Source organism: Ostrea edulis, chromosome 2 (genome assembly GCF_947568905.1).
Source record: "Ostrea edulis chromosome 2, xbOstEdul1.1, whole genome shotgun sequence".
NCBI lineage: Eukaryota > Metazoa > Mollusca > Bivalvia > Ostreida > Ostreidae > Ostrea > Ostrea edulis.
Window position 1 is genome coordinate 39,521,892 of NC_079165.1, and position 9,511 is coordinate 39,531,402.

The 9,511-nt window shown below is 34.5% G+C and overlaps 2 protein-coding genes across 4 annotated transcripts in view; one reads left to right on the forward strand and one right to left on the reverse strand.

Moving 5' to 3' along the window:
* Positions 1–625, forward strand: part of LOC125679900 (V-type proton ATPase catalytic subunit A) — a 15,004-nt gene extending 14,379 nt beyond the window's left edge. For all 3 annotated transcript variants that reach the window (XM_056153964.1, XM_056153965.1, XM_048919352.2), the window contains exon 15: positions 1–625. This exon is cut by the window's left edge and continues 345 nt beyond it. The gene's annotated coding sequence lies outside the window, so the exon portion shown is untranslated.
* A 2,247-nt stretch (positions 626–2,872) lies between these two features.
* LOC125679288 (polyprenol reductase-like) lies at positions 2,873–8,578 on the reverse strand. The gene is made up of 5 exons (XM_048918399.2): positions 8,298–8,578; positions 6,928–7,073; positions 5,797–5,997; positions 4,364–4,483; positions 2,873–3,253 (listed from the first exon to the last, which is right to left on the reverse strand). Exons 1-5 carry the CDS (start codon positions 8,471–8,473, stop codon positions 2,955–2,957), a joined length of 942 nt encoding a protein of 313 aa, XP_048774356.2. The 5' UTR covers positions 8,474–8,578; the 3' UTR covers positions 2,873–2,954.
* Between the last annotated feature and the right edge of the window lie 933 nt (positions 8,579–9,511).

Below are 9,511 nucleotides of genomic sequence, written 5' to 3' on the forward strand. Positions count from 1 at the left end.
TCAGAGTGAGGGCTATATAGATTTTACAGTTTTAGTTGTTGGGTAAAACTTAACTACCCAGTACATTATTTTTAAATGTTGGGCATCTTGTTTCAAGATCAAGACTTCATGAGTGGTTTTTTTTTGATGAATTTGTTGTCGATGAATGCAAATCAGTTGTACACTTCCTTAGACAAAACATTCCATATTTCATTCACACGTGTATGTACATCATGTGTACCGAGCCAAGGTGTAGATTTTTTTATGTTAATTTTAAGTTTTGACAATGAACAAACATTTCCTTTATAGATGTAGTTTGCAGATCACAGAATTTTATTCAGTTTGCAGATTGTGCATCAACTTAAAAAAAAAATGAACGACAGAGGTTGAGTCTTTGTATCTGATATTATTTATATAAAACATTTGTAATTTTTAATCATTGTTTGTGATAGAAACTTGTAAATTTATTGAATTTTTTAAGGGTACAATATAAATCATATTGATAGTGTATTATATATATATAGACATGTGATAGCCTTTTCTGTAGCTCAGTTCATTGTAAAAACTTTGGAAAATCCATTATAAATCTATGATTTAAAATACTGTATATGTTAACCAAGAAAATAAAATAAATATGCAGATATTTGCTCATTAGTCATGTTATGGTAGTTGCTTTAATAGTATATTCAGCAGTCACTGTATTCTGTTCTAATGACTGATAATGACAATGGTGCCACAAAATTGGCAGTACCATACTCCATGTATATAAAACAAAGTACCAGTCCCCAGTGCATTTATAAGCATTATATGTCAATGCAGGAAGAGACTAATCCAAGCATACAGTAATTTACTCAAGCAGACCAGTCGCGGTGGCTCAGTGGTAGAGCTTTTGCTTCATAACCAGGTACGAGTTTGAGCCCCGCTTATGCATATACCATAACGGAGTCAAACCAATGGCAAAAACATTAGTAATTGCCCCTTCACCAAATGCTCGGCATCAAGGAGTGAGAATTACTGATCTTTTGGATAGGACCATAAAATCAGATCCTGTGCCACAGCAGGTGTTGACTGGTTAAAAACCTTCAATGTTATCGCCCTGGGCACAAAGCATAGGTCTAAATTTGTGAAATTTCACCGACAGATGGTGATGTTTCAATGAGTGAAAAATTCTCAAAGGGGCAGAAAACACACAAGCACACTAACCCATACACATACTAACTTGCCCCAAGTACACATTGATTTACCCGTAAACATAATAACCTGCCCAAACACACAAACTTATCAGTACCCAGACACACACTGACTTACCCAAATGTACATTAACTTATCCAAGCACAAAGTAACTTGCCCAAGCACACACTAACTTGCCCAATCACACACCAACATTCCCAAACACACACTAACTTATCCAAGCAAACACTAACTTAACACACACTAACAGTAAGTAACTTGCCCATATACACATCAACTTGCCCAAGCACATACTAACTATCCATGTGCAAACTACGGCAAGCTGTTCATGCACACACCAACAGTACACACATCCAGCCACCTACATACAGAAGCATCACTCAATTCTTCCCACTATTACTGTATGGACTTGTTCTTGTAATAATAATACTTGCTGCTATAAAAGCCTTTACAATGCTTAACACATTTGGAATTGAGGATTGTATCTGAACTGAGGTAGTCCGTATATATAAATGTTTTACAAGCTGTGAATCAGATGCACAATAAAAACTAAAAATGTTTATTCGGTATACATGATGTATATGTACATACATACATAAATACCAAGGATAACCCATGAAAGTTCGAAAGCTTATTTCCAATGGGGTCCTTTGATGCACGGATGTTTGCGCTAGGGGGTCATTCATGTGGGAGGAAACTGGAGTACCCGGAGGAAAACCACATGTCCGAGCGGGCGAACGCCAATTATACCCTCTCACACATAACCACTGCCGATCAAGGGGATCGAACTCGGGTCGCAGCGGCGAGAAGCCAGAGTGCTACCTCTGCGCTACCCGGACACCCACCATTTAAGAGATTTTTGGTCCAAGTCCTATAATGCTGAATTAAAATCTCCACAGGACAGTAATTACCACAGAAACTTTAAATTGGCCATAACTCTTGAATGGATGGTAATAGGGTTTTCATATTTCACAGGTGCATTCCTTGTGACAAGACTTTTCTTTAGGTAGCAAAACTTGACTTTGAAAAACTTTTATCTTGCATGTAGGTCATAACTTTTATGAATATAGTGATATGCTTTCATATGTCACATGATTGTGTATTTCCTTGTTACAAGACCTACATGTATCTTTGGGGTACTAGAATTACTTTGCTGTCATATGGGGACATCAAGGTTTCACAAACACATCTTCTGAATATTTTTTCTTTCAGAAAATGCCCTTTGTTCAATGGTTTGCTCTTTCTTTTCTGCTCTCACAGTTTAAAAGTTAGGGTCTTTGTAAATAACTTGAAGAGGTGCATAGTGCAAGAATTTTGAATCTCAACAATTTTTAATTGTCTTTGATTTTTTAAATATTTACAGGTTGTTGAACTTGGTCATATTTGGGGAAATATTTTACAGACAGAACTCTTTGGTTTGTATATCTACCTCTTGTCACAGCTCAGGCTAAGACTCTTTATTCATACAATGCATAGAAAATATGTCACAGCCTGATGATGGACGATACTACCTGAAGCAAAGTTCTACAAATTATGGGTTAAGAAAAACACCCTATGTAAGCATTTTCATGTACCATTTGCAGTACTCTTGTTAAATTTAGAATAGCAACGGAGTTGCTTTAAGAATCTTGCACAAAACACACTTCATGTTGAAAAAATAGCATAAATGTCAATTTTGATGGCAAATAAAACCCTTCACGTGTAGTCTTTTTCAGCAATTTATGACCATGATGTATAAAATATGACAACATATTAACAGATGAGAATATTTCAACGATGTTTTATCACAATTTCTTCCGAGAATGAGAACTGTTCAGCCTATCATAATGAAGGAAAGGAATAACAGGTGCTCTGTCCTTTGGGTAGTTAGGAAATGTTGCTTGGTACCAGCTGTGTGCAAAGTGTCCAGCCAAAGTCTGGTTCACAAAAACAAATAGCCAGATAGCATTGCACACTGAATGTCTCCACCAGAACATGGCGCAGTACACACTATAGATCAGTATTTCCATGAAGAAATGAGGACAGGAGCAGTGATTGAATAAATCCCCCACCGGCATCAGATGCTTGTCTGTGACTACTGATCCTAAAATACAGATACAAGATCTAGCAATGTCTCCTACTGTAACAAAGAACCTTTACACAGTAAAACATGGCTACAACAAACACACTTATAATGAATTCATGCTTACAGTGAAGAGATTGTCATTCCCTGTAGTTTTAAAACACACATATTATGAACTTGCCGGTATGGATACAACGAATTACATTTATAATGCTTCAAAATTGCTCATCATTAGCACTTCACTATTAGCATATTTAAATGTACAGTAATGGCTGATTTAAACACATAGATAAAAGTTCTCTTTACAAGAAACATAACCCTACAATTTGTCAAATCAACATGCAATCTTCTTCATGTAGTAGAGATTTAAATTTATCATGAACCCCCAGCAGGGTCTGGGAGGGTCACAAAGGAGTGTGAAGATTTACAGGGGAAAAAATCAGTAAATTCTTTTTAAAAATCGTTTTCTCAGGGACCATATAATGCAATTTGCATTTCAATATGCAAACATTTTCATTTAGTGTAGATACAAATTTGTTAACACCTTAAACTCCAGATTCAGTGCCACAACAGGTGTTTAATAATTTGATATAACAATGCAGGACCACGATGGGAATTTAATAATTCAAAATAAGAATACTATATATATATGTATATTCATAGGTTATTGACTACATATTGGGAAAGATGTCCGCCTAGGTCGTTGAGCAGGAAAAGGGACCAAGCTTGCGATCACGTATGCCTCAATGCAATGACTGAGGTCAGACACAATCCATGATATTCAGTCAATAACCTTTTTATTACATATATTTCAATTTCTAAGCTCTTTTAATTTTAGAAGCACCTATTTGTTCACAATTTTGGTATTAGACAAAATATTTACGACGAACATTATTTGTAAACTGATATGTCATCCCAATCATAGCAAGCAGATATGATGTCATAATTGAATTAAAGTCAGTGGGTATTTTATAGTAAGTAAGAGTTTGAGTACACTCTGGAGAATTTATAGGGAAAAATAGAAAAATATGCGAAGAAATAGAACATAAGTAAAGAATAAATATTTAGTCATAGTTTTAAAATTCGTCCATTCTACTGTGCCGTAGACTACCTGACAATTATTGAACTGACCTTGTTTATTGCGTCTTAGACTAGCCAAGATGTTGTTCAATGCATGCTGTTTGTAGCTGCTGTAGATGAACATAAATATCAAGAGGTAATTATACCACTGAAGGTCATTCCAGACTGCACCTGTAACAGAAAATACCCACAATTCAATGTTACCATACTGCACCTGTAACAGAAAATACCCACAATTCAATGTTACCATACTGCACCTGTAACAGAAAATACACACAATTCAATCGGATGTTACGATTCTGCACTTGTAAATACACACAATTCAATGTTAAACAAAAAGCAAAACGATGTACTGTATCAGCTAAGGCTTTTCCCCAGGCAATAGCTAGTGACTAATCAATCATTTTATCACGGTAAAGTTTGCTTATTTTATAGGCAACACACATATACTGTTATCAACAGCTAATTATCTTATTTCAAATCATTCAAATTGTTCTAATAGCACTGACTAATCTCATTTGGTTTATGAGAAATCTAGATTAACAGTCTAAATTCGAGTTTTTGTTATTTAGGAAAACAAAAAGCAAAAACTGCAGTTCCTGATTTCAATCAACAAGTAGCTTCCTTTTCTGGTGCAAAATATTTATGTAAGATGAACTTTTAAAAATTCAATTAAACCACACATGTGACCCATATACTCATTAAAGCATATTTGTATGGTTAACATTTTAAGAAAACAGTGTATGTGTATATGGAACTCTATTTATGAAGAAAACTGTCCTCATTTCTCATGCATATTTATGCATACTTTATTGCTATCGCAGAAAAGTTTATTACAATTACTAGCAGTGCTTTCATCGTCATGAACAAGACTGCATTAAATTACTGTATGCGTATATTGTATATATAATATACGTTAATGAAAAACGAAAAATAGACCCCCTCCCAAAATCAAATTTCAACGCACATGCTTTCATTTAAAAATCCTTAGTCTGTGCTGAAAAATGTTCCCACTCGTGTGCGGTGATAACCTTATCGTAGATCTTTTCTCCATCCGTTCATTGCATTGTGACGTCAAATATTTTGACTGCAACAGATAAACATCACGAATGCTGTATATTTCATTTCTTGCCACTTAATGTTCGCTGGTCTTAGTATACTTGATATATCAGCCTGTTTAGATCACCTAGTAATGCAAGGTTTCCGAGTTTGATCTCCGATTAATCCATTATAAATTATTGGCTACAATAACTTAGTACATGTAATATCCATATATACAACATTTTGCAACACATAAAATCTGACTTTACACTCTTACTTGCCACAACCAGCAACAATCAAAATATGCTACATGTACCTCTAAAACAAACCTGGTAACAAGTGTCACAAAAAATTATACATGATTGAGAAATTATACCCTATTGATACCCCCCTATTGAGAAACGTCATGATGAACCTGAAGATATCATTTCAGTGCTACTAACCAAATCGAAGTGATTTCTCCTGCATGACTGAGACAACACTGACTCCTTGAAGGCAGTAGAAGATGATTCCTGTGAGGTAGATGATGATGCTCATGGTGCTGGGAGAGTAGCTGTTGATGTAGATACTCTCAATTAGTCGTCTAATCATTTGAATCTCTCCCATCAACAGAACCAAAATAATCTGAACAGGGGGAAGTAACTCTGTAAAAATTGTGTAACATAACATGCATCAAGTACTTGAAACAGTCACATCATTTTTTGTTGTTTTCTATTTCTTCGTCTATCATTTTCAAAATATATCTGAATTCATAAACAAATCCCCTACATTACTCACTTGCGATGTTACATTTTCCCATGTAAAATTTTAAACCCCTACTGTGACCCCAACTTTGGTTCCAGGAATTGTAAATATACTTGAATCTCCATGGCAATAGGATGCTAGCATATATCAACTTCACAAACTGTTGCCTTGTGGTTTTGGTCAAGAATTTTTTTAAGGTATTTGTCCTATGTAAAACTGTGACCCATATGTAAGGATACTTGCATAATCATGAATTTGACAGATTGCATTCTAGTACTTCTGTGAAAAATTAACTCAAAGAATTTTCTTATACATGTATATTCCTACGTAAAATATTAAAGCCCTGGTGTGGCCCTATCTTGTCTACAGGGTTCACAGCTCCAACAAAGTTGAATCCACATAATAAGTAGAAAAGAAAACAGCTTTCAGGAAAGTTAACAATTTTCTAACTCAATGGTTCTTGAGATGGATTTTGAAACAACCATTCCCATTCTCATTATTTCTCAATCAACTCCCATTAGATAGATGGGCCTTTCATTTGAATGAACTTGAACCTTAAATCCCCAAGGATAACTTGTAGAAAGTTTGATTGAAATTGGCCCTGCAGTTCATGAGAATGTACAAGTTTATTACTGCCAAACAGATGTGACATCAGACAAAAATTGATCAGTTAAGCTAAAATATATCGTGGTTTTTCATTTAATAATGTATAATCTTCATCCATTATTAATCCTATAACATTAAGTCATGAAAACCACTAACATAGCATTTTTTAAAGTAGTTCAAAGATAATTTTTAAAGAGTAAAATTGCATAAGATTAACTTATTACCAGCTCGGGATGCTGGGATTCTAACATAACTCAGTATCAGAGATACTTCCTTAGGAAACTCATCTGCTATAAAGACCGAGTGAACCATCACAAGAAGGACAGGGGTGTGAACAACAAGTCCAGCTGCATAAAAGTGAAAGAACCATCTGCAAACACAATTTTCCCTTGAGGTTAGACACAATATTATATTCAATAGCTTATTCTAAATATTAGAATATATTGGAAAGATAACTAATTATTCATACATAATATATCTTATTACACATTAGCGATAAAGTAAATCTACTTCAGCTAGAAAGAATGCATTAAGCATCAGTGATTCAATGCATGTGCACCTGATTTTCCCAATTATGATATCCAGAAGAAATCCCTGGTAAATTTTTTTAGATTCAGAATGAAAATCATGATTTCTGCTACATCCATATAAAGATGTGTATGCAACAGGAACAGATTTAGCCTCTGTTGCAGATTGGGACTATTGGCATGGTCAACAGTACTCCAACAAGTTAGAGCCTCGGTTAACGTCCCTTATACAGGCCTAGTCCAAAGACTATTTCTACCAACGTAGCTACTTATTGCTACCTAGGTATTTAAACCTTCTCCAGGTAGCTATTTTTACCTACTTAATGCAGGAACGGCGCAATATGGTGTGTACCAAATTTCTTGATTCACTTACACTGACGATGAATACCACAAAAATATTGGGCAAAAAATGATTACTTTCTAACCTTTAAAATTTGCATCAATAACTACACCCAGTTCCATTTTCTAGGAGCTTAGGATCAAAGCTACGTGATAAGAAGTCTAGAACGTCTTACAAATCTGTATTAATTTAAAGTTTACCTTCATGCAGTTTTACATTAAAGGTTTTTGGGTTAATTTTCATGCATTTTCTCTACATTCCCCACCAACGTAAAGTATTCAAATTTACAACTCTGAATTTTGCCGTGCACAACATGATACACGAAATGACTAACCTGTTTAATTTTTTATTGACTATAAGCACAGGCACCCGAAGTATGGATATTACTACCCCCTCCTTTTTTTCCCCATAATTTTTTGGTGGCAATAATTTCTCTGAAATGTATGAATTCCCATTATTATTTATTTATATTTTTAAAAACAGGTAAAAGTAGGTAGAAGTAGGAGAGGGGGATAGGAAAGACCGAATATAAATAAACCCTCGTTCCCACAGAAATTAGTAGAAGTAGCTACTTTTGATATGTAGCCTTGTAGGTTTAAATACCTAGCTATCTAAACTGCTAAAAGAAATAACTTACTTTATCATACTGGAAAGCTCCCTCCCCCTCTCTCTCTGAGTCTCTCTCTCTCTCTCTTCTCATTTACATGTGACATTGTCACAAATTTACCTTTTGGGGACTTGCAGAAAATTTGATGTCAAGTTGTATTCTTCCGAGTTACGAAGCTTTCCAAATATATACAAATTTAAAATAAAATTTGTTCGCAGTTTTCTGCTAGATACAACTATGTAACCTAGAAATATCGCAAATGCCAAACATAACCACACATAACAAAGATAAACCATTATACTGTACACTATCAATCTACTTAGTCTCTTCAGACTGAGCAACGCAGAGATAAATGTACTTTCACTTTCTCTTTACATGGACTTTCGTTTTTGTCACTTTTAAATAGACAATGTGATCGTAAACTATTCGTACAGTATGTTCTTGACGCATGCAAATCATATATTTCTCATTTAGATATTTGTTCGGTCAATAATTCTTAAATATTATGTATCTATCTTTAAAATATATAATGCTTTAGTCAATAAATAATTTTTATTGACTATAAGCACAGGCACCTGAAGTATGGATATTACTACCCCCCTTTTTTTCCATAATTTTTTTGGTGGCAATAATTTCTCTGAAATGTATGAATTCCCAATCTATCTCATCCCTCTTTCGATTCATGTAGTCGTTTCACGCATTTTGTAAGCTTTAGAGATTGGCCTTCTTCTGGTATAATAAAATACAAAAAATTTATTATACCGGTAGAAGGCCAATCTCTAAAGCTTACAAAAAGCGTGAAACGATTACATGAATCGAAAGAGGGATGGGATAGACTGAGAATTCATACATTTCAGAGAAATTATTGCCGCCAAAAATTTTTTTTTTATGAAAAAGGGTGGGTGGGTGGGTGGTAGAAATATCCATACTTCAGGTGCCTGTGCTATAAGTAACTCTTCAATTGATTATAAAATAGGTTATTTGATTCATGACTGACTCATGGGTTTTCGCTACTTTGGTAGTGTACAATTTGTATTTATATGCATACCCTATTAATTCATATTTCTGTCACCACTTGTCAAATGATTATGCCGACTTGTCAAATTAGCCATTGTTAAAAAAAAGTAGGTAGAGTTAAAAAAGTAACCATAACAAGAGACCAATGGGCCACATCACTCACATGTCGAGTCCCGTGAGTTTTAAAAGATTTTTATATCAATCTTTATTCCAATAATTTTTTTTTTTTTTTTTTTTTTTTACTTTATGTTGTGCATGGGCCTCAAAGGATCACAGTATAACTGAAAATGAATTCACATAACTCAGAGATGCCTCAA

Coding starts and splice junctions, on each gene's coding strand:
- LOC125679288 (XM_048918399.2), bottom strand. CDS start 8,473: ATGGTTTATCTTTGTTATGTGTGGTTATGTTTGGCATTTGCGATATTT. Junction 7,074..8,297: donor TTTCTGCAAGTCCCCAAAAG/GTAAATTTGTGA, acceptor TTGTGTTTGCAG/ATGGTTCTTTCACTTTTATG. Junction 3,254..4,363: donor TCTAAGACGCAATAAACAAG/GTCAGTTCAATA, acceptor TCTGTATTTTAG/GATCAGTAGTCACAGACAAG.